General features: G+C 54.8%; 2 protein-coding genes across 5 annotated transcripts in view; one reads left to right on the plus strand and one right to left on the minus strand.

Moving 5' to 3' along the window:
• LOC116818207 (uncharacterized) overlaps positions 1–8195 on the plus strand; it is an 18462-nt gene extending 10267 nt beyond the window's left edge. Inside the window, exon 6 of the mRNA XM_032768950.2 lies at positions 5152–8195. Coding sequence (XP_032624841.1) covers positions 5152–7490 — 2339 coding nt within the window. The 3' untranslated portion in view covers positions 7491–8195. The remainder of the gene's footprint in view (positions 1–5151) is intronic.
• Positions 1–24019, minus strand: part of LOC116818206 (uncharacterized) — a 204666-nt gene extending 180647 nt beyond the window's left edge. Inside the window, exons 1-6 of one of the 4 annotated variants that reach the window (XR_012655147.1) lie at positions 23692–24019; positions 22562–22660; positions 20829–20986; positions 20244–20364; positions 19138–19236; positions 14333–16645 (exon numbers count right to left, since the gene is read on the minus strand). Coding sequence is in view for 3 of the 4 variants with exons in the window: in XM_032768946.2 (XP_032624837.1) it covers positions 15441–16645; positions 19138–19236; positions 20244–20364; positions 20829–20986; positions 22562–22660; positions 23692–24004 (1995 nt within the window). In the remaining variant the exon portion in view is untranslated. Of the gene's footprint in view, positions 1–14060; positions 16646–19137; positions 19237–20243; positions 20365–20828; positions 20987–22561; positions 22661–23691 lie in introns of those variants that run through there. The other 3 variants (XM_032768948.2, XM_032768947.2, XM_032768946.2) reach the window with 3 other exon arrangements.
• Between the last annotated feature and the right edge of the window lie 930 nt (positions 24020–24949).

Here is a 24949-nt window from a genome sequence, read left to right on the forward strand (position 1 = left end):
GCTCAAAGAGCTCCGGGTGAAACTGCAGGAAAACCTGAGAGTCTCTGGATTAATTTAGAAGTGTGAGCACATGGGTGATGTCGTGGTGGGAGTCTGCTATAGACCACCAGACAGGGGGATGAGGTGGACGATGCTTTCTTCTGGCAACTAGCAGAAAGTTACTAGATTGCAGGCCTGGTTCTCATGGGAGACTTTAATCTCCCAATATCTGCTGGGAGACAATCAGCAGTACACAGAGACAATCCAAAGTTTTGGTAAGTGTAGGGGACAATTTCTGGTGCAAGTGCTTGGAAGAACCAACTAGGGGCAGAGCCTTCTGACCAGCTGCTCACTAAACTGGGAGGAATTAGTAGGGGAGCAAAAGTGGATGGAACCTGGGAGGCAGTCACCATGAGATGGTAGAGTTCAGGATCCTGACACAAGGAAGAAAGGACAGCAGCAGAAATACAGACCCTGGACTTCAGAAAAGCAGACTTGACTCCCTCAGGGAACTGATGGGCAGGATCCCCGGCGAGAACAACTGAGGGGCAAAACAAAGGACTACTTGTGGCACCTTAGAAACTAACAATTTATTTGAGCATAGAAGCTTTGTGGGCTACGGCCCACTTCATCAGATGCAATGTAGTGGAAAAATACAGTAGGGAAAGATAGATATATACACAGACAGCGTGAAATAACGGGTGTTGCCATACACACTATAAGAGTGTTGTATAGAGTGATCAGTTAGGTGTAGCTGTATCAGCAGGAGAGAAAAAGAACTATTGTAGTGGTAATGAAAATGAGGCAAAGGAGTCCAGGGGAGCTGGCTGTATTTTAAAGAATCCTTATTGAGGCTGCAGAAGAAAAAACCATCCCGATGTGTAAAAAGAAACAGTAAATATGGCAGGCTACCAGCTTGGCTTAACTAGTGAAATCCTTGCTGATCTTAAACGCAAAAAAAGAAGCTTACAAGAATGGAAGATTGGACAAATGACCCCGGGAGAGTATAAAATATTGCTCAGGCTTACAGGAGTGAAATCAGGAAGGCCAAATCACACTTGGATTGCAGCTGGCAAAAGATGTTAAGAGTAACAAGAAGGGTTCTTCAGGTATGTTAGCAACAAGAAGAAAGTCAAGGAAAGTGTGGGCCCCTTACTGAATGGGGGAGCAACCTAGTGACAGAGGGAATTCAAAAAAGCTAATTGTGCTCAATGATTTTTGCCTCTGTCTTCACAAACAAGGTCAGCTCCCAGATTGCTTGCACTGGGCAGCACAGTATGGGGAGAAGTGAGAGAAATAAGTGGTTCTGACACATTTAGAAAAGTGGATGAGCACAAGTTCCATGGGGCCGGATGCGCTGCATCCGAGGGTGCTAAGGAGTTGGCGGATGTGACTGCAGAGCCATTGGCCATTATCTTTGAAAACTCAATGGCAATCGGGGAAGGTCCGGGATGACTGGAAAAAGCTAATGTAGTGCCCATCTTTAATAAGGGAAGGAGGAGGATCCAGGGAAACGGACCAGCAGCCTCACCTCAAGTCCTGAAAAATCAAAGGAGCAGGGCCTCAAGGAATCAAACAGTGGTGCCGTTGTGCCAGAAGGCTAACGGCATTTTGGGCTGATAGGTAGGGGCCATTGGCCAGCAGATCGGAGGGAACGCGAATCATTCCCTCTATTTGACATTGGGAGGCCACATCTGGAGAACTCTCTGAGCAGTCATACTGCTCTCTTACATACAATGCAACTCCCCCACCTTTTCTGCCCTGCCTGTCCTTCCTGAACAGTTTATATCCATCCATGACAGTACTCCAGTCATGTGAGTTATCCCACCAAGTCTCTGTTATTCCAATCACATCATAGTTCCTTGACTGTGCCAGGACTTCCAGTTCTCACTGCTTGTTTCCCAGGCTTCTTGCATTTGTGTCTAGGCACTTAAGATAACTCAATGATTGTCCCGCTTTCTCGGTCCGAGACAGGAGTCCTCCCCTCTTGCACTCTCCTGCTCGTGCTTCTTCCCGGTATCCCATTTCCCCACTTACCTCAGGGCTTTGCTCTCCTTCCCCTGGTGAACTTAGTTCAAAGCCCTCCTCACTATGTTAGCCAGCCTGCCTGTGAAGATGCTCTTCCCTCTCTTCGTTAGGTGAGCCCATCTCTGCCTTGCACTCCTCCTTCTTGGAACAGCATCCCATAGTCAAAGAATCCAAAGCCTTCTCTCTGACACTACCTGCGTAGCCATTCGTTGACTTCCACAATTCGACAATCTCTACCCAGGCCTTTTCCCTGCACAAGGAGGATGGACGAGAACACCACTTGCACCTCAAACTCCTTTATCCTTCTTCCCAGAGCCACGTAGTCTGCAGTGAACCGCTCAAGGTCATTCTTGGCAGTATCATTGGTGCCCACGTGGAGAAGCAGGAAGGGGTAGTGATCCGAGGGCTTGATGAGTCTCAGCAGTCTCTCCGTCACATCGTGAATCCTAGCTCCTGGCAAGCAGCAGACCTCTCAGTTTTCTCGGTCGGGGCGGCAGATAGATGACTCAGTCCCCCTGAGGAGGGAGTCCCCAACCACCACCACCCTCCTCCTTCTCTTGGGAGCGGTGGTTGTGGAACCCCATCCCTAGGACAGCGCATCTCATGCCTTCCAATCGGTGGAGTCTCATTCAGCTCCCTTCCCTCAGACGTATCGTCTAGTCCACTCTCCGCATTAGTACCTGTGGAGAGAACATGAAAACGGTTGCTCACCTGTATCTGCATTGCTGGTACATGGACGCTCCTCTTTCTTCTGGAGGTCACATGCTGCTAAATTTCTTTGCTGTCCCTCTCTCCCCTCTGCACAGCCTGCTCCGATTCTTCAGAATGTTGTGCCCATAGAAGGATATCCTGACATCTGTCCAGGAAATCTTCTTTTTCTCGTATGCAACACAGGGTCAATACCTGTTTCTCCAGACCTCGAACCTTCTCTTCCAATATGGAGACCAGCCTGCACTTTATCCAGACAAAATTGCTTCTGTCCTGTGGAAGAAAGACAAACATGGCATAACCTGTGCAGGTCACAACAGCTGAACGCTCACCTTCCATATTACCTTCCTTCTAAGAACCTCCTCAGCTGTTGCAGAAACTACTGAGAGAAGCTTGCAGGATGAAAGCCTCCATGGGCTCTCCCTAGGAAAACTCCCTCTGTTAGCCTCTCCTCTGTTCACCGCTCAGCTGGTTTGCTGCTGACTGCCTTTTTATAACAGTCAGGCCCACTCAAGGCCCACTGGAACAAAGCACTCCCAATTCACACTTTTCAAACAAACAGTCAAGCACGCGGTCAAACTGACAAACTGTCCCTGCAACAGACACTCGGATACTCACCAACACGGCCCCCCAGTGCAGCACTTAGTGTACCTCCTCTCGGACAGATCCCAGGCAAACTCCCTCTGTTAGCCTCCGCTGTTCACTGCGATATTAACCACTTAAGTTCATTTCTCACATGGGCTTCTGTTACCAGTACATCTGTTAATTTGTACATGCCCCCGTATCACTCTGGCGGACTTATTTTATATGTCATCTGTTCAATGGTCTTTTGATAGCGTTGTTTGTAATTCTAAATTTACTGAAAAAGTCGCGTGCAGCAGGCATAGAAATATACAGTAAACATTTTTGCATAAATTAGGAGTGATTTTTGTGATATATCCAGAGTGATTGGAAAATGTCCAACACAACTTTGGGGGTGAATTCTTAGCTCATCTTAAGAAAAAACGTTTGTCAACATGTGTCCTAAAATTCTTCCTAAGGGAGCTACAGTCCCTTCAAGGAGGTGATGAAAAGTTAATGTCTGATTAATATCTCAAACGCTTTAATATAAAGTAATGAAATTATGTCCATGTCTTAGCATTAGTATGCGCTACCATATTACCTTATCCAAAATTATTTAAACCATAGGCGTCCTGAACTGGCGGTTGGTCATTTTTATTTCATATTTCAAGAAAGGCTTGTCATCAACTGCCCCTCGCTACAAGCGATAATATTATGTTCCATAATAAGTTAATAATTTTTGGTTATTTATTATTATGTTTAAAATGTATGGTTCCAAAGTTGAAAAATAAGTAATAAGTAAAATTGTATCGTTCTAAGCATCTTAGCAGATTAAAATTTTTAAACATTTTCTCGGAAATGGTTAATTATACAAAATAAATTGAGTACCATTTTAATGCATGTTTTAGTATTAAATCATATTCCAGGGTCATATCTGTTAAATAGTCAAAGATTTAAAAAATACTTAATAAAATTGGCCCAGTCCCCCCAGTTCACGACGGCTGCAGTTTAAATAATTTTAGTTGAATGATGTTGTATGATAGAACATAAACTTTAATAGGAAAGTGAATTCAAATTGCAAGCACAGTCCTTTTAGTAAAGAGCAAATTTTCAGAAATATGTTTTTCCTTCATCAGGCTGGAAACATTTATACAAGATAGAACCTGTTACTTGTTCTATCTTGTATAATCTATTCAGGCCGATGAAGCAAAAACGTATTTCAAAAAAATTGCTCTCTTTACCAAAAGGACTGTGCTTACAGTTTGAATCTGCTTTCCGGTTAAAGTTTATTTTCAACCTTGTAACGTGTAGCCTCGTTACTTCCCAACAATTAATGTTGTAGAACAGCCATTCCATGCACTAATGCTATGGGACATACCAAATTTCACTGATATATCTATTAAAAGAAATATTTGGAGCTATACCTATCGCCTCCAGCCCCTGCCTTCACTAGCAGGACCAAGTACTGATTTTTGCCCCAGATCCCTAAGTGGCCCTCTCAAGGATTGAGCTCACAACCCTGGGTTTAGCAGGCCAATGCTCAAACCACTGAGCTATCCCATTTCTGAGATATTAATTAAAAACTTGGAAAATATTTCGAATATTTTTACTACAAAATTTTATAAGAAAAACTAACTTGCAATTTATAAATAACAATTTATATTATGTATATTAAAAATACTTCTTATTTCATTAAAACTGCAAGAAACATGTTAACATATTAAAATACACTTTAATAATAATTGTGTAAAAAGAAAATGCAATCATTTTTGTCCAGAAAATCCAAAATAAATTGCAAGTACCTTAAGTGGTTAAGATATCACAAGCAGGTATGTTATAAAACAATGTAATGCTTTTGTTCATTGCTTTTCGAAGATCATAACAAGAAACATTTGGATGCAGTAGCAGCACAGGAAGATTTGGCCAAGGCTTCAACAAAAAAATCAAGTCTGCCCCCCATGATTGATAGCCGATTTACAGAAAAGGATCTCAACGATGTCTTTACTTTTGAATTTGAAGAGTCCAAATTTGGGCTTTTGGGAAAAGCCAAGAAGAAATCGGCAACATGCAAGGTGGAAAAGGAAGTGAATGGAGAGCTCAAAACATGTAGCTTCAAGACAAGTGAAGCAAGTGCCGTGAAAAGTTTCAACCTTTGGCGGCATGTAAAACGTAACCATCCTGAAAACTATGCTGCTCTGGTTACAAAAAAGGATCAGGAAGATGAGGCAAAACAGAAAGCTGATGTAGCTAAACGACGTTCATCTGGCTCTTTGAAAACTCCCGGAGAAAAGATTTTTTGCAGAGCTTCATCCAAGAAGAAACCCAAAATTGAGCAAACAAAACTTGCCTCATATTTGAAGTCCTCAAATGTTACAGTCACCATGGATGCCAATACTTTCCGTGAAGGGCTGATGGAAATGGTTTGCTTGAGTTCAACACCGCTCACTACCTTCGGGCTAAAGAACAAAGGATTCCAAAAAATTGCAGGTGAAATGGGTCGGCAGCTTGGCGTTTCGATGGGGCAAGATGCGGTTCGTCATTTAGTTGTCAGCACAGCTGAGTCTGGCCGCAAAGAGCTCAAGAAAGCTTTGGAGCAAAAATTGTGCTACCTGAAAATGGATGCAGCAACCCGTGGAAACAGAAATTTCCTTGCAATAAATGCTCAGTACTACGAAGAAGGCAAAGATAAAGCTATGGTAAAAACTTTGGACATAATCGACACTGAAGGGCATCACAATTCTTCGTACATGAAAGCTCAAGTAAAAGCTATTTTAGAAAAATTTGGAATCAGTGAAATGCAAGTGCTGAGCATCTGCATTGACAATGCAGCAAACATGATGTGTGCTGTCAAAAATGTCAGCGAGGACAATGAAACCATTTCTACCTCTGAGAACAGGGATGTGGACAGAACTGAAGCTATTTTGCCTGATGAAGGAACTAAAGGAATTGATGAAATTGAACTCAACGTGGATGCAGCTGCGCAATGGGCTAATGACCCTAGTCTCATACTTCCAACATGGCTTCATGAGGATGACTCAAAAGTCCAGCTGATGAGGTGTGGTATTCACACACTTCAGTTGGCAATCTGGGATGGACTGAATAAAGAACATGCGAAGAAATTTCTGGCAAAAATTCGACAAGTTGTTCTTAAACTACGAACTCCAAGTATTCAAAGTGTTCTGCTTGATCTGCATGGGATAACTCAGTCATTGGATACTGTGACTTGCTGGGGTTCAACATTTGCAATGATTGATCAGCTTCTTGTTTTTCAATCTTACTGTGATCAAGTGGCTGCTGCTGGAACAAGAGAACTCAAGTTAACAAAAGCTGAATGGGACGAAGTGAAGAACCTGCGGGACCTCTTGGCAAAGCCAAACCAAACAACCATGAATCTTCAAGCTGTCGATGTAACTCCAGGGGTTTTAATGAAGGAATGGCGAAAACTGTCAAAATTCTTGCAAGAAAATGGTGGACAAATCGCAGAAGGAATTTTATCCTCCATGCAGAAACATGAAGAGAAGCTTTTTGACAATATTCATTTCCTTGCAGGAGTTTATGTTGACCCACGGTATCGGATTCTTCTTACCTCAAGGGAAATACCAAAGGCAAAGGAAGGGCTCCTTGATATTGCTCGACGACTCGAAAAACAAAATCTATTGCTACATTTGAACTCGGCGAAAGAGGTTGAAGAAAACAACACACAACAAAAGGAGTCATCAACTATCAAATTTGTGGTTTCAGAAAGTTCACATCTTTCAGAAATAGGCTGTTCTCAAACTTCTGTCTCCACTCTGAACTTATTTGAGCGTCCATCCCTGAGACATCTTCAACCATCATGGGGAAATGGTGATAATTCAAGCATCAATTCTTCAGAAGATGACGACTTTGAAAAGGAATTGGATAAACAAGAAAGACGCCGGCGAGTTTCTGCGATTCATAATTGTAATGAAGCATTATTTGAGAGAAACTTTCGGGATGATTGTGAGGCAATGGAGTCTATTGGTAGGCTAAAAGTTAAGTCTGTTTTTGAGGCCATTCACAGCTACCCACACCGCATTCAGGCTGCCTGTAGAATTGCTTCGAGCATGCCAACAACTCAAACTAGTGTAGAGCGACTGTTTTCAACTTTAAAGTTAATTTTAAATGATTCACGGCAGACTATGAAAGACGACTTGATTGCTGCAATAATTTTTTACAGAATGAATTATGAATGATTCTAGCTTATATCATTGTTGATATTTAAATTGTTTTCAAAGTCTGAATATAAATAGTTTTTTTCAAAATTACAGTATGAACTTTTTTATTTAGTTAATAATTCATTTGAGTCAAAGCACAGAGCGAGTGGGAGCGGAGCTGGAGCAGTCACTATTGGTGCCGGAGAGGAGAAATTCAAAAATTGGATTGCTCCAAATCCCTGATTTGAATCAAGGAGAGCTTGACAGAAATCGAAAATAAACTAATCTAGTAAATTAGAAATGTGTTCACCAGTTTCTAATAAAAATGTAAAAATCTGAATAAATGTAAATCAAGCTTTATAATAACTGCTTCAATAAATGTGTGCAGACATAGTGTATCCCGGGGGTAGCAAAAAGCAGCACAAATTTAGTGTCAAGGCCACATTTAGTTGGAAATCAGCACGTTACCAACCAGTGAGACTCAACCTTTCTTTAGGGAAAGGACTAAAAAGGACAGTGCAAGAGGACTAAATTGGTGGTTTATGCTGAGGATTGAAATCAAGGTTTACTATCTGCTGATTTCATAGATTGTTAGGGTTAGAAGGGACCTCAGGAGGTATCTAGTCCAACCCCCTGCTCAAAGCAGGGCCAATCCCTAAATGACCCCCTCAAGGATTGAACTCACAACCAGGGCTGGCGCTTCCATTCGGCGACCCTAGGCGGTCACCTAGGGTGCCAGGATTCGGGGGGGTGTGACATTTTGTGCAATCCCCATGGGGCGCACAGGAGCTTCCGGTTCTGCTCCCGTCGCGCTGCCAAAAAAGGACCTTCTGCCGACGTGCCATGGAAAACAGCGGCAGGCAATTGAGCAGCTCAGTGACTGCCACTGTCGCCTGCGGCATTTCGGCGGAGGGTCCTTCTTCGGTCGCACGATGGGAGCGGAACCAGCAGCTCTCGCGCTCCCCGTGGGGAGCGCACAAAATGCTACCCCCCGAATTCTGCCTAGGGCACCATGCTCCTGCTCACAACCCTGGGTTTAGCAGGTCAGTGCTCAAACCACTCAGCTATCCCTCCCCCTAAATGATTAAAATTGATGATTTAAATTGCTCTGATTTAAATCAATTCACCCTGACAGCAACGGCTGCCCCTCACCCCCGGGTCATCTCCATTTTGGCAGGAGTGGAGGCAGATAAAAGTCAGTTTCCCCCACACGCCGCCCTTCCTACTGTGGGTTTCTCCCTGCTTCTTGCAATGGGTGCTTTCCCTGTAATTAATTGTGAGCCTCGCCAGGGCCAGCATTGGGTGTGCAGGGCACACAAGAGCAAGGGCTCACACCTTGTTCAAAATTCCTTCAAACCTAGAGGAAGGTGCAGTGGGTTGGGAGCCTGGAGACGGAATTCAAAGCTCCTCTCCTATTGGCTGGCGTTAATAATTCTGTGCAATTCACAACCAATCAGTGACCAGATGCTCATTCCTCTGCCTTAGGAGGCAGCAACCATCATTCCCACAGGGTAATGGAGAAATGGCACTAGGTCACTTCTGGCAGTTGGGGGACTAGAACCTGTGTCCCAGCAATGCAGTGTGATGCTCCCCAGGGGCACCCAAGGTTGGGAAGCACCTCACCACCAGCTGCCCTTAGCATGAAAGAGTCTTGTCTGGTCCTGCTGTGGATCAGCTCCCTGAACCCACCAGCCTCTGATGGCACAATCACTGCCCACCAGGCCCCTTTCTCTATTGGTAGCGCCAGGCCCACACCAACCCTGAGTTCTTGGAGCATCCCTGCGGTGTCCAGCCACTGGCCCCCCTCAGGCTGACCAGGCTGGCTGTTCCAAAGGACCAGGACACCCCAGCTGAACACACAACCCTTCAATACTTTACTAGCGAAAACAAGGGCACGTTTATCATCAAAGATTTGGGCTGGTGAGTAAGGACCCTGGAAACAAATGGTTGTGGGTAAAACAAACCGTAACATGCTTTCTAGAGACTGAACGTAACAGATTATACACTCCCTGAAGGAGTTCATCTCACCCCAAATCCTCTGCCGTGTTTTCAAGCCAGGCTGGCTGAGACCTTGCTTCCAAATACGCTGTCCATTGACATCCAGGGTGCAGCACCCCACTGTGTCTCCTCTGCCTTCAAGACAGACCCCCCTAGCTCATTGGCTTTACCCACAGCCAGGAGAACCCCTGGGCCGGGTGTTTCCTGTGTGCTCCATTCCTACTGACCTCTGGTCTCCTCGGTAACATTTGACTTTGTATGTGAATGGGCAGAACTTAACAACTCAACAGAGACGCAGGATCCTCACCTCCTGCCCAGAGGAACCAGCTACGGCATGGCGCCGTTTGGTGATCACTTCGACCTCACCAGCTGAAGCGCACAGTTGGCTGACCGAGACCCGTAACTCCTGTGCAATGCACGTGTAGACACTGTGATTCTGGCTTTCGTGTAAGACCTCGTGTGACATTCTTCAGTGACCCAGAACATTAACACCAGACGCAGGAGCTCTCTGTAAGTCCCCGATACCCCCTTGTCAGTTGGACTAAGAGGTTTTTGGGTCACAGGCTGACCCTAGCACCAGGCACAATCATGCTACTAAGGAAGCTTAGCAACTGCCCCAAGCACAAGCGCTGGTGAATGGCCCTGCTTGGCCCCCAAAGCAGCTGGAGATTGAGCTGACTGTCTGGTGGCATCGTGGCCCAGCTGAGAGGAGAGGTAGGACATGGAGCTTGCCTGTAGCACTCCTGCCCTCCTTGTGCCGGCAGGGCTGAGTCGCATCAGGGCTAGCTCTGTGTCCATGCCCCCCGGCTCTCCCCAACTGTCCGGGACAGGGAGAGCCTTTCCTGCTGGTGCCTGTGAGTGTGTGACGTCCTGATAACTACGCACTGTCCTCGATGCCTACCGGATCCGAGAGCTGCTGCAAGCCAGCAGGCCGCTTCCAGGGGCCACGCACCAGTGCCACGACTGCAGACCCCAGGAATCGCAGCTGGAAAACCCCCTCAGACAGGAGAACGGACAGCCCGAGAGCAGGGCTGGAGCGAGCTGGTACCCAGAGTCCACTGCCCGCACTCTCATTACTGAGTGTGTTATCACAGCCCTGCCCCAGGCCAGCAGAGAGCCCAGCCACCAGCTCACCAGCAGACCCGAGATGGCTGCTGTGACTTCCACCGGTGGGTCCCATTCAGAGGCAGGCAAAGGGGGGAGGTGGCTCGGAGCAAACAGGCTGTCAGCACAGGAGAGGGGCCTGCCAAACCAGCAGAGAGCAGCTGGGGACCCCAGCGTTCCCAGTTGCTGCAGCAGCTGCCAGGCTGGCTTTGCCCAGGGGCCAGCACCTCCCTGCAGGTTCATTCTCCTAGGCTGCATGGCTAGGGGAAGGGGTGCCCTGGTCCTGGCACCCTCAGGGCTGGGTCTCCCATACACAGGGCTGGGGGATGGAGCCTGCCCAGGGTAGTACAGTATCGACTTAAGGGCTTATGTGCCGGCTTCAGCCCTGCTCCCAGGCTTGGGCAGCTCAGAGCTCTGCCAACAACTTCGCAAACCAGCCCTTGGCATCAGCCCCCGCAGCCAGGAGAACGGCGATGAAATGCACTGACTTCCTGCTTCCCGTTCCTCATGGCCACGCAGGCACTGGCTGGAGGGTATCATCCTGCCCCAGCACACTCTGCACACACCCCTTGGCCTCAGGGAGCAAGAGCCGGAACCTGCCAGGCAGCCCCCTTGGAAGCGAGACTTCTGTCCTGTCCCCACTGCAGGGGGTTTGGTGGAGTGGCGCATGCCTCAGGAAGCCTTGCTTGGGGATGCTGCTTTAGACAGTGCTGGTGAGTGCACATTTCCCACAACGGGGTCGTTCTCTGATTGCTGCAGCAGCGCTGCCACCACTCACCACAAATTGTGCAATATCTGATGTTTTACATAAAGTCCCAGCTCCTGGAGTCATGTGAATACATGGGAAGCACAGGATCATTGAGCTGCAGGACTGGAGTGGTCCTTGATAGGTCATCCTGTCCAGCCCCAGTGCTGAGGCAGGATTAAGTATTTCCTGCCCTATCCCTGATAGGTGTTTGTCCAACCTACTCTTAAAAACCTCCAGTGACAGACTCCCCACAACCTCCCTGGGCAGTTTACAGGCAGTCCTTGACCTTATGACATTCGACTTACAACGAACAGCACTTAACCACTTTCTGAACTGACATCCTGATTCGACTTACGACAACAGTTTCAACCTGATGATGCTTGGTCCCGCAATGGAATGGACTGTGGTTCTGAGTTATGATGTTTGACTTATGATGCAATTCTCAGGAACCGATTGTGTCGTAAGTCCGAGGACTGCCTGCATTCCAGTGCTTAACCACCCTGACAGGTAGGGAGTTTTTCCTACTGTCCAACCTAAACCTCCCTTGCTGCAGTTTAAGCCCATTGCTTCTTGTCCTGTCCTCAGAGGTTAAAGAGAACAATTTACCTCCTTCCTCCTTGTAACAACCTTTTATGTACTTGAAAACTGCTCTCATGTCCCGTCTCACTCTTCTCTTCTCCAGACTAAACAGACCCAATTTTTTCAATCTTCCCTTGTAGCTCATGTTTTCCGGGACCAACCTTTGGTGCCTTCAGCACCCCGGATCACACCCTGAGCCCCCGGCAGTGAATCCCCCTGGACTGGAAGCCTGGGAAGAACTTACACACCCCAGGGAATAATACACCCCCCCCAACTTCCGCAGAGTGAAGTGACTTTCAGCCAGCGCTGTAGAACAGGAGGGTTTATTAGATGTCGGGAACACAGCATTGGACATTCTTAGTTCACATACAGAGTTACAGCATAGTCCATCCAGGCCAGTCTTGAGCCCAGGACCCTCTCTGACCTCCAGTGCAGAAGAGGGAATCCTGCTTCCAGCAGCCCACATGTAACAACTCAACTGGCCCCCACTCCATCCTTTGTCCTCCAGTTGGTCACTACTGACTGGCTTCCTGCAGAGGATGGGTCATCCATGGTCGTTACTTGCTAGGTACCAAAGGGCTAGGCAGATGGAGTGGCCATTGTCCTCTCCAGGTCCCAGACAGCCAGGCATCAGCCACCCCTGGGTCTCCGCAAAGAGTAAACCTCCCCCCCACCTTGTTAACCATGCAGCCCATGGGGAAAACTGAGGCACACACATTATTCATCCAAAATAGTATGAAAAAATCCAAACTCTGCCACATCCCACAATGTTGGGGTTTTTTGCACCTGTTTTGTATTATTGACTCCTTTTTAGTCAGAGATCCACTAGCACCCCCAGATCTCTTCTTGCAACCCTGCTTCTTCAGCAGTCACTGCCCATTGTGTGTGTGCAACCGACTGCTCCTTCCTAAGGGGAGCACTTTGCATTTGTCCTTATTGAATTTCATCCTGTTTACTTCAGACCATTTCTCCAGAGTGTCCAGATCCTTTTGAATTCCAATTCCATCCTCCAAAGCACTTGCAATCCCTCCCAGTTTGGTATCATCTGCAAACTTTATCAGTGTTCTCTCTCTGTCAGTAGCCAAATCATTTATGACCATATTGACTAGAACTGGACCCAGGGCAGATCCCTGTAGGACCCCACTCACTCTGTGATTCCAGCTTGACTGTGAACCACTGGTACCTACACTCTGGGAGTGGGTCTCCAACCAGTCATGCACCTGTAGGCTCCTGCTGCCTCTCTTTCTCTAGTGCGCTTATGAGGTCATGGGATACAGCGTCACAAACCGTATTAAAGCCGAGCTCTGTCACCTCCCCCCAGCCTTGTGGTCCAGGCAGAAAAGGATGTGAAGTTGGTTTGACACTGACTGTAGTGCAGCCCCTTGAGGTGCTCACAGTCATCTCAGCTTTCATTCAAAACCAACCTTTCTGCTCTGCACATCTGAGGAGAGCTTGTAAATATGACAACCCCCTGTGACGATGCGGTTCTGGCGGGACCCAACTGAGAGTGCCAATTCAGGACCAATCGCTTAAACAGGGCAGTTACAGCCCAGGGCCAGGGTTTTTCCACCTCTAAGGCAAACCAAACCAGCCAGACAAAAAGGACTTCGGTTTCACCCCACTGGCTGACCAGAAGTCACACAAGCAATTTCCTTAGACACTCCAGTCTCCCAGTATCACCACCAGTGCCACCCGTCCTGGGGATGAATGGTTATGAAAACCAACACCCCAGTAAAAGAAAAAGGTTCTCTCGATTAAGGAGCCCAGACCCAAAGTAATTAGACACCGTCAGATCTTACCCAATAAATCACGCTGGGTGCCAATCCATTAGTAATCTAAAAATCTAAAGGTTTATTCATTCAAAGGAAAAAGCTAGAGATGAGAGCTAGAATGATTAAATGGAATAATTACACTCCAAGTGATGGCAAAAGTTCTTAGTCAGACTTGTAGCGTTGATGGAGTAAACGCGAGTGGTTTCAAATGAATATCTCTCGGAGACTTCCAACAACTTGGATGGGTCATCCATGTCTTTGCTTCAGAGCTTCAGTGTTGTAGCATAAGTCCTCCCAGAGTAAAAGAGGACGTGAAGACCATTAGGTGAGATGAGGCATCAGTCCTTTTCCAGGTTAAGAACTCTTTTTTCTTACTGTTGGAAAAATACAGCAAAATAGGATGTCTGGAGTCACATGGGCAAGTCCCCGCACACTTTGCTGAGTTACAAGGCGTATCTGCCTTCTCTCCATGGGTCAGTTGTGTAGCTGATGGTTCTTAATGGGCCATCAAGCAGGCTAGGCAGAGCTAACACCAACTTGTCTGGGATGTCTCCCAGTAACACAGCAAAAGTTTGAAATACAGACAGGATAGAGCCAATATTCATAACTTCAACTACAAAATGATACAGACATACAGACAGCATAATTATAACCAGCAACCCAGAACCTGGTTTAGACACCTTATATGACCCCCTTTACACAAGATTTGGTGCCACTACAGGACCTTGCTTTCAGCCATGTTCTGTATGGTCCCAGATTATATCAAAAACGTCAAACTCCTACAGACCCCCACCGGCGCCCAACCCACAAGAGCCAAGAGGCTCCCACTGTTTCTCATCCAGTGGTGCTGCGGGCACCCCTTAGCCCTGGTTTCCCATCTACGCCCGCACGGGGCAAGGGGGGTGGAGTTGCAGTCCCAAGGCCAGCAGGTGACACGCCGGGGCTGGTGGGGAGAAGCCGGGCTAAGGCAGCACAGGGCTGGGTTCAGGGTGAGAATCCAGATCCCTCCCCCTGTGGGCCATGGCACGTCCCACGGCCGCAGGGTCAGGGAGCTGGAGCAGGGCCCTCACCAGCAGCACTGGGCCCCAGCAGCCAGGCCTGCTCCCGCAGCTCCCCAGCACCTGTGGGGAGTTCAGCCCCCCGCCCTCAATGCTGCTTCTTAAGGAGCTCCAGCTGCTGCCCCTTCTCCCCACACCAGCACCCAAGGCAGGTTCTGCTCCCCGCGCCCTGGCATGGCCTGTGACGCCGGGAGGGGTTCAATGCCTGCACACGGCCCCAGACGCCTAGCGGCTGGCGATCCCGAGCGAGAGACTGCGGAGCCTGACCCAGAGCCCTGTTCTGCGAGCGTTTGTCACAGCTCAGTCGTTGCAGATCAGTCAGTTGGATGGGAGTTTACAACAGGGTGGAGGAAGAACGGCCTGGTATTACCATTTCCCTGCTGTCTGGGCTCTCACTACGTCCCCGGGCCGGATGGTAGGGATGGGCGTCAGGGGCTCATTTGAGACCAAAACAGCCACACGGGATCAGACCAACGGTCCAGCCAGCTCAGGGTCCTGGCTTCTGACAGCGGCCAGCGCCGGGTGCCCCAGAGGGGATGGGCAGAACAGGGCTGTCGAGGGATCCATCCCGTCATCCAGGCCATGGAAGCCGTCTGAGCCCACTCATGCAGGCTGCCCACAGCCCCTTCCACAGCGAGAGCTCCCCACTCTCTAATGCATGTCTACACACAGTGCCACGGACACTGCCCAGGCCTCATGTCCTTTCCACCGGGGAGTGGCCTCGTTTCCCCTACTTCTCAGGTGGGGACACCATGTCCCAGGCCGGCGAGGCGCCTAGCCCAGGATCGCACACGGAAGGGGTGGCAGGGCCAGCTGTGAGGCTCAGCTCTCCGGCTGGACAGGCCTGTGCGCTCGTCCTGAGACTGGCCTTTCTTGGCACCCGGTGGACGCGCTGGTGCCGTTCCAGCTGCCGTGGCAGGCGGAAGTGCTGGTCACAGTGGGGGCAGGTGAGGGGCGCAGGAACCGAATGCAACCACTGGTGCAACGTGTACCTGTTCTTGCGCCTGAAGCCCTTGCCGCACTCGGTGCACGTGAATGGCTTCTGCCGCTCGTGCTCCAGCTGGTGCGCGGCCCAGGCCTCCCTGGAGTTGAAGGCCTGGCCGCACTCCCGGCAGGGCCTGTCCGGCGCATGGGCCCGCTGGTGCGCCAGCAGTGCCCGCATGCTGCTGAAGCGCTGGCTGCACTGGGCACAGGGGTGCAGCAGCGGGCGGGCGTGGGCCCGGAGGTGGGTGGCCAGGGACCTGCGCCGGGTGAAGTGCCGCCCGCACTGCGTGCAGGGGAATAGCTGCTCCGGCGCGGGGCTCTTCCGACGCTCCTTCCGGGTGCACTCGGCGCAGGAGGTGGGCTGCTCGGCCAAGCGGCGCCGCTTGCCGAGCGTGTTCCGCCGCTGGAGACTCTTGCCGCACTTGGAGCAGGGGACGGACGCCTCCCTGGCATGCAGCGGCTGGTGGCGCTGCAGGAGGCAGACGTACGGGAAGACCTTGGGGCAGTGGGGGCAGGGGAAGGAGCCCCTCTCGCGCTTTGCCGGTGGCTCCACCATCAGAATGATCCTGTCGCTGCACTTGGTGCATTTGAAGGGCTTCCCTCCGCCCAGCTCCATGCGCACCTGGTCCACCACGTGCTCGTTGTAGACGACGGTGCGCGTGCAGGCCACGCAGGTGAACGTCCGCTCCCGCAGGTGGGCCCTCTGGTGGGCCGCCAGCCTGCCCCGGCCGGATACGATTTTCCCGCACTCCCCACAGGGCAGCTTTTGCTCCCTGAGGTGGGTCCTCAGCACGTGCACGATGAGGAGGCCCCGCTCTGAGAAGCTTTGCCCACAGTCTTTGCAGGTATTTGGTGCCTTCCCCTGGGGTGCTGGGACGGCTGCTGCTCCTCCCAGGGATTTCTGGGCTCCCCACAGCTTCTCCTCAGCCCCAGCCCAGATTCCATCACCTGCTGGGCAAAAAGAGAGACTGGCCTTTACCGCCAGCGCCCCGAGAGGGAAGGAGCCTGGATCCGCAGCAGTTTATTGAGGGGAATTTAGCTTGGAGGAGAAAGGGCAGGAGAGATTTCCCCTCTGGGGTGCCAGAGAGCAGCCAGTGCGGTGCAGCCAGCAGTGATGAGGTGTGCTCTGCGGCCGCCGTGGGGAGCTCCGTATCGCAGGACAACGAGCCCAGCCCCAGACACTGTCTCAGGGAACGGGACAGCCAAGGAGAGAGAGTAGCACGAGAGGGAGTGGGGCAGGAGGGCAGGGGGCAGAGCTGAGGGGGCGGGGAGGGAGCAGGCAGCTTCACGCGCTCGTTCTGCTTAGCCCTCCCACCCAGCTCCCTCCCTCAGTACCACCCCCCTGCCCTGATCCCTCCCCGCCCCCTGCCCTCATTCCCCTGCCTCCCGCCCCCTGCTCCGCCACTCTGCCCAAAGCTGCCGCCCCCTGCCCTCATCCCTCTGCCCGTTCCACCCTCCTGCTCCTCCTGCTTTCCTTCAGCGCCCCTCCCGCCGGGCCTCCGCCCTGCCCCCCTCAGCGTCCCTTCGCCCCCCTGCCCCTCCGTGCCCTGCCCCCTGCAGTCGCTCACCCTGCCTCATGCCCCTGCCCTTCCCCACGCTGAAGGAGCGACATGAGGGCAGGGAGTGGGGGGAGGGCAGGGGCAGCGCTGAGGGAGCGGGACAAGGAAGGTAAGGGATGAAGAAGCAGGGGCGGCGCTGAGCGAAGGGAGGCAGTGAGCGGGCGGGAGACATTGGGGTGAGCAACTGAGGGAGGGAGCAGGGTGGGAGGGCAGAGGACATCCGCTGAGGAAGCCGGGAACATGAGGGCAGGGAGTGGGGGGGAGGGCAGGGGCAGCGCTTGAGGGAGCCGGCGACAGGAGGTAAGGGGAAGCAGGGGGGCCAGCACTGAGGGAGGGGAGGCAGGAGCAGGGCGGGAGGGCAGGGGATAGGGCAGGGAGAGGAGCAGGGCGGGGGGACGGTGCGAGGGTGGGGGAGGCAGGAGCGGGGGAGGGGACAGAGGGGGCAGCGCTGAGGAGCAGGTGGGAGGAGCAGGGGGTGCGCTGAGGGAGCAGCGCAACTGGAGGGCAAGATGAGACAGGGGGTGGGGAGGCCAGCACTGGAGGGAGGAGGCAGGACGGGGCGGAGGACAGAGGGGCCAGCCGCTGAAGGAAGCAGAGGTGGGAGGCAGGGGGTGGGCACTGGAGGGAGGGACGGGAAGGGCAGGGATGAGGACAGGGGGCGGGGAGGAGCAGGGCGGGGGCGGCGCTGAGCAGAGGCAGGAGCGGGCGGGAGGACAGAGGGGTAGCACTGAGGGAGGGAGCAGGGTGGAGGGCACAGGACAGCGCTGAGGGAGCGGACATGAGGGCAGGGAGCTGGAGCGGAGGCAGGGGGCGCGCTGAGGGAGGGGGCAGAGGGCAAGGAGGATGAGGCAGGGGGGCGGGGAGGAGGCAGGGGGGGGGGCCGGCGCTGACAAGGGAGGCAAGGAGTGGGCGGGAGACAGAGCCGGCAGCGCTGTGAGAGCGGGAACAGAAGAGCAGGGGACTGAAGCCAGGGGCTGGCAACGGAGGAGGGGGCAGGGCAGGGGATGAGGGCAGGAAGGCAGCGCTGAGGGTGGGAGGCAGGAGCGGGGCGGGAGGACAGAGGGGCAGCGCTGAGGAAGCAGGGTGAGAGGGCAGGGGAGAGGGCAGGGGGTGGCGCTAAGGGAGCGGGACGGGAGGGCAGGGGATGAGGATAGGGGGCGGGGGGGCGGCGCTGAGGGAGAGAGGCAGGAGCGGGAGGACAGAGGGGCAGCGCTGAGGAAGCAGGGGGAGAGGGCAGGGGGTGGGGGGGCGGCGCTGAAGGAGGGAGGCAGGAGCAGGGCAGGAGGACGGAGGGGCAGCGCTGAGGAAGCAGGGTGGGAGAGCAGGGAATGAGGGCAGGGGGCGGCACTGAGGGAGTGGGACGGGAGGGCAGGGGATGAGGACAGGGGGCGGCGCTGAGAGAGGGAGGCAGGAGGGGGGCAGGAGGACGGAGGGGCAGCGCTGAGGAAGCAGGGTGGGAGGGCAGGGGGGCGACGCTGAGGGAGTGGGGCAGGGCAGGGGGGCATTACTGAAGATGGAGGTTCAAACATTCTGCACAAGAACAAGGGCAGGGTCATGAGGGGGGTGGAGGAAGCAGCCAGGGCTGGGCTGTGGCTCGGTGCAAGGGGTGAATTTATGGACCTCGGGGGGAGAAGGGGCAGAATCTGGCAAGGGGGGGACCCCCGGAGGCAGCTCGCGCACCTGGCAGGAGGGAGCTGCAGCCACCACGAGACAGAAGGAAGCCGCACAGAGGAAATACAGTCAGTGGAGGACAGGACGACACGTGCGAGGAGCAGGCCTGGGAGATCAAAGCCCGCCCCACTGAGAAACAGGACCATTCTCGTACCCCACGTCCACCCCCAGCCCTCCCAGCCTCCCCTGGGCCGAGCCCCTGGCATCACTCACCCATGCTGGGGGCCTCAGGAATCGCTCTCTCCTGCCCCTGCTGGGGCTCTTCCCCTCGCTCCATTTCACAGCTGCTCTCTGGCCTGGGGGCTGCAGAGCCTGCGTGTGGAGGAGAGTCACAGGCATGAGGGGCGTCGAGACTTGTCATGCTCAGACACGCAGAGCAGGACGTCCGGAAACGGCCCCTCAGCCCGTGTCCTGGCAAGATGGAGCCAGGGCAGGATCACACCTGCAGGGCTCACTACAGCCCCCGGCTACCCCGGGGCGGTAGAGCCAGTGCCTGGGTCTCTCTGGGAGCCGAGGTCCTGGGGCTCTGAGGACACAGGGCCCATGGACAGCTGGGGGTTTGGCTAGAGGTGCAGTCTGGGACCCAGGCATCGACCCCCCCCCGAGCCGCTGGGAGCCCCAGCTCACGGAGCGTACGTTTCTTTAGGGCTGCTCCCAGGCCAGGCCCCCCCCGGTGCAGCCGTGCTAACACCCAGGAGCAAACCGATGGGCACCAACGTAACCCCCAGAGGCACCAGAACGACAGAGCTGGTGAACCAAGGTCCCGAGCTCTGTCCCCACGCTCAGGCCACAAAGCGGGGTGGAACAGGCACTACCTGGCATTTAGCAACCAGGCACAGGAGTTCCCTGGAGCCCCCGGGGAACCGTGACAAGACGTGCCTGGCCCACGGGTTGGTCGCTTCCAGTGGGGAACGTCCAAGAAACGCAGGGGAGGAGGAGGTCGCTGTCTCTGTCTCTGCCTCTGCCAGGGCAGAACCTTTCAGCCTGGTCTTGGACCCCAGGGCCTATGGACAGCGCCGGTCGCCAAGCGGGGAGGCCAGGCCAGGTTAGCCGGACTCCATGAGGGAGCGCTGCAGGTGGCCAGGCCCAGCCAGAGATGGGGCGCTGGCCAGGAAGGCTTGGAGTGGTGCCCAAGGCTGGGAGCTGACCCACGCTGCTGCCCTGCAAGGGGTGGGAGGGCAGGACCGGCTGTCCCAGCGGTGGGCAGCACGGCCCTTCGCTCAGTCACGGGCCTCCTGCCAGGAGTTTGGGGTTGGGGGCAGGACAGCGGGTAACTGGCTATTTGTGCTACTGCTGAAGAGATGGACAGGGAGCCTCACCCAGCGAGGCCACCAGCTCGAAATTCTCCCTCATCACGGCCCAGTACAGCTCCCTCTGCCATTCAGCTAATGCCGCCCACTCCGCCGGGGAGAATCGGACCACCACGTCCTCGAACGCCACCTGCAGCACAAGCCGCCCCCACGGTCCTGAATAGCCGCACCCAGGCCCTTCACAGTCACCACCCACCCAGGGAGGCAGCCAGGAGGGCCCGGCTCCGTTCTCCATCCCCCATCCCCCATCTTGGAGGTGGCCCCAGGAAGGGGGGCAGCCATGGGAGCAGTGTAAGGGCACTGGAGCCAGACGGTTTCATGGCACTGGCCTCTTCCTCCCCAGCACTCCAGCCGACAGCAGATCCCCAGGCCAGGGAAGGCCGAGTCTCGCGACAGGCTGCCCTGCATGGCAGAATGAGCCAGTCGCTGGGACGGGGAACCGAGGCAGCCAGACACCGGCCTGGAACTTGGCTCTGCCTGTGTTTCCAAGGCGACAGGCTGGGGGAGCCCTTGGAGCCATCAGCCCAGGGCACTGCCGGAAGCACCGTCCAGTCCTGGCACATCTGTCCCAGGCCCCCTCCCCCTGCTCCCTACTTGTGCCGGCTGCAGGTTGCTCTGTGTCTTGCACACCTGTCCCCGGTGCAGGAGGACCCTGGAGAACGGAGGAGCCCAGAAAAACCAACCATCCCAGGTGCACGGCCCAGCTCGGTGACTCGCTGCAACCCAACCGTCCGACCAGGTGGCGGCGGAGCCTGCGTGGGGCAGAGAACGGCACCGCGTTATCCAAGCATGCGGGAGAGGCCACCTGGATGGAGCGAAGCCACGAGCTCTCTGCGTGGTGACACTGCTTGCAGAGGACGGGGAAGGGCCAGGGGTACCCAGCCCACCTCATGCCACACAGTAACGGGCTGCAGAGTCGGGCTCCCCAGGTGAAAACTGTCCCATTGCTGAAGGGTGTGAAAAGCCCCCCCACAGCCAGCAACCGAACAGGGAACCCCAGGCCAGGGCTGAAGGACATCAAGCCTGGAATAGGGGCTGTGGGTCGGGAGAGAGGGGTGTCTGCAGAGCTTGGGGGAAGCCCAGGGCTGGGCTAGCAGGGGGTTGTGGATCAGGATTGGGAGGTGTCAGCAGAGCTGTAGAGGGAGGAGGGAGCTCAGGGATGGAATAGCGGGAGGCTGAGGATCAGGATTGGGAGGTCTCGGCAGAGCTGTGGGAGAGGGGAACCCAGGGCTGGGATATCAGGGGGCTGAGGAAGAGGATTGGGAAGTGTTGGCAGAGCTGTGAGGGAGGAGGGAGCCCAGAGCTGGGATATCAGGGGGCTGCAGGTCGGGAGTGAGGGGCGCTGGTGGAGCTGTGTGCTGATCCAGGCCTGGCTAGTATGTTAATCCACAGGTCACACAAGGGCCAGACCTAACCAAGTGGCCGTCACAGGGGACTGAGGTGAGGCAAACGTTGCAGGGCTGCTCGCTCAGCTGCCAGGACTCACCCCTCCCGCAGAGCAGCAGTGACCCAGCCTGGGACAAGGCCAGGTCCTGCAAGGGGGGTGGGCTTAGCTCCCAGCCCACGTGCAGTCACTCGACAGGCCGGCCACGCCAGTAACGTCTCGCCCACTGAGCAGAGACAAACCAGAAGCTGCTGGAGGGCCCCAAGTGAAATCCAGCTGCTGGTGGGCCGGGGACATCGGCGTGAACCTCTGCCCAGCCAGAGAACAGGCACCTCTGAGCTCACCAGGTCCCCGACCAGGCAGCCCCTAGGGGTGCCCAGCCAGCGCAGAACACCGGGTCCCAGGGCTTTGCCTCCTCATCCTCCACCATTACTGACGTCCCATGGAGGGGTCAGAGGCCGCTTTGCTCTAGCTGGCCCTGAGAACGCAGAGATCTGGGCCGGTGGCCCTGGCCGCGGGGAGCGGCCTGGGGAGCTGGGAACAGCGCTTCAGGCCCAGCGGCTCCTGAGACTCCAGGAGCCTGGCTGGGTCCCCTGGGACAGCCAGGCTGTGACCGAACGGCACACACCCATCTCCCCTGGGAGGTGCCCTCACCCCCGGCGGGCTGGCCCAGATGAACAGGGCACTGAACCCAGCATGTTTGCAGTGCACACAGAACGCCTGACCTAGAGCACACGTTCCCCGAGACCCCGCAGGAGCAGGGCTGGGGCGGTGTATGTGAACTCCCAGCGACCCGGCTCACACACAGCATCCGAGCGGCTCAAGTGCCCGACTCCTTGCCAGCACAGAGCCTGACACACCAGGGAGCTATCAGTGGGGTTTGCGCTGCAGGCCTCCCCACTCCACAGCAGAGCAACTCAGAGGGGAGTTCGGTATCACTCACCCAGGCTGGAGGGCTGGGGAGTTCCTCCCCCCCTCTTCCCCTGGGGAGCCCCAACTTTATCCGCCTTCCAGGTGATCTCCACTGCGGCACCTGCAGAGCCTGTTTGGGGAAGAGAATCACAAGCTGGGTCTCCTGTGGCCACCGAGCGCTGGGACGTGGACCACACGGGGAGATGGCATGACAAGCGTCCCCTTCCATCCTACGGAACAGGCTGCCTGGCAGTCCCAGACCGGCCACGTGAGGCTCCAAGGATCTCTGTAACAACAGCGGGGCACCATTTCTCTTGCTCTGCAAGCCCTGGGGCCATTCACGGCGCAGCTTTGCTCTCTCCTGCCCTGGGAATCCCTTCTTGTGTGCTTGTTCTTGCACCTTGCCCTGTGTCCCAGGCTGCCCGACAGCAGCAGCAGAGCTGGGACCTCGCCCTGCTTGTTCAGGGAGAACTAGCCCCTGCTCAGCCAGGACTACCCTGGCCCACTTAGCATGCTGCCAAAAGCAGCTCTCAGGTCCTCAGCCCTACGGCACAGGAACAAACACGGGGCCCCGAGGCCTGTTTGGTAGATCACTAGGCCTAGCCGCCCAGTGCTGTCAACACGTGACCTTAGCATGAAACCCAACGTTCTCCTGCATGCTTGGCAGAGGAGAGGAGCTGAAAACATCATGGGTCAGGACAACCCCACCCTGCACGGAGCATTGACAAAAATCTCCCCATTTTCAGGCCAGTCTCATGATTTCTGGGGTCTGCCTGGTGGTTTCGGAATTGCTGGGGCTGGCGATTCTGGACCATGCCCCGGCGGAACCCCATTACCCCTTCACAAGGCCTGGCTGGGTTAGCACTGTCCCCATGGCCCCCAATCTAGGCTTTGCCAGGACAAGGACCGGGCCAGTCCTGCACCAGCCTAGAGAACAGCTTCCCCGCCGACTAGCCCCCATGACTGCCTCTCTCAGGGAGGACACCCCCTAAGCGTCCGTGGGAAAACCCCTCCCTCAGTGCTCCTCGCCCTGGCCTGGCAGTGACAGCATCACCAGGGATCCCAGGGGAACAGCGTCGCTGCTGGGCTCAGTGACGTTGGGGCTGATCTCTTCGAGCCAGGGATTTTCATGTGTGCAGCTACAAAGAAAGGGATCCTCACCCAGCGAGGCCACCAGCGCATAATTCTCCTTCAACACGTCCCAGTACAGGTTCTTCTGCCATTCCGCTAACGCCGCCCACTCCTCCGGGGAGAAATAGACCGCCACATCTTCGAACGCCACCAGCACCTGCAACAACACGCGGCCCCGTTCAGCACCACCGGCTCCAACGGGATCTAAATCTCTGAGGGACTGAGAGTACTGACTCCACTCATCAAACAGTAACGATTTTTGGTCTCTAGCCACAGAGACCCACGGGACCCAGGACCCGTTAGGGGGAAAAGGCCCCATCCCCTGCGCCCCTGAGCCAGCCATTCCCCCCACCCAGGGGTGAGTTGCTCCCTAGAGGAGAAAGAGCTCTTACCCCATTCCCCACTCACGCTCCCTAGGCTCCACGTGGCTGGGCAGGGCCTGGGAGAGGTGGCCAGAGAGGAGACGTGGGAGGGGAAGGGCTGGTGCCTGGCAGGGGCTGTTTCCTTCCATCTCTGGGAAGATGACTTGGGCAATGCAGGAGAAGCCAGGAGCCTGGCCTAGGGAATGCGCCATGTTGCTGGATCCGAGGCCCTGAGCCCAGGCCTGGCAGGTGGAAGGGAAGGTCTGGGGAGGGGCAGCCAGGGGCCATCCCAGGGAAGGAGGAGCAAGGGAGCAGGTTCCTGGCAGGGAGCGCTGGGCAGGGCCCAGGGTGGCAGCTAGTGCGACTCTGCCAAAGGGAGCTAGGTGACACTGAGCACACTAGATACAGGAGGAAAGAAATGAGCCCAAAGCGACACCCACTTGCAAAGCGTCTTCTGCTTATTTTGCCCCCGGGGAAGTTAGTGGCACTGCCAGCCCCCAGCCTGACGCAGCCGAGTGGTCACCCTGCACAGCCCCTGGCACTGCCCAGCTCATTTCCTGGCACTGCGCAGCCCCCGGCACTGCCCAGCTCAGCTCCTGGCATTGCCTGGTCCCTGGCACTGCCCAGCCCAGCTCCTGGCATTGCCTGGTCCCTGGCACTGCCCAGCTCAGCTCCTGGCATTGCCTGGTCCCTGGCACTGCCCAGCCCAGCTCCTGGCATTGCCTGGCCCTGACTGAGCCTTCACTCAGCTCGGCACTGCCTGTCCCGCACTGCACTAGCCCAGCTCCTTGCATGCCTGGTCCTCTGCACTGCCCCAGCCCAGCTCCTGCACATGCTGGCCCTGGCACTGGCCAGCCGAGCTCCGGCTGCCACACTCTGGCATCTGGGTCCCTGGCGAACTGCCCCAGGCCCAGCCCTGCACTGCC

Source organism: Chelonoidis abingdonii, chromosome 2 (genome assembly GCF_003597395.2).
Source record: "Chelonoidis abingdonii isolate Lonesome George chromosome 2, CheloAbing_2.0, whole genome shotgun sequence".
In the NCBI taxonomy this organism is placed as follows: Eukaryota; Metazoa; Chordata; order Testudines; family Testudinidae; genus Chelonoidis; species Chelonoidis abingdonii.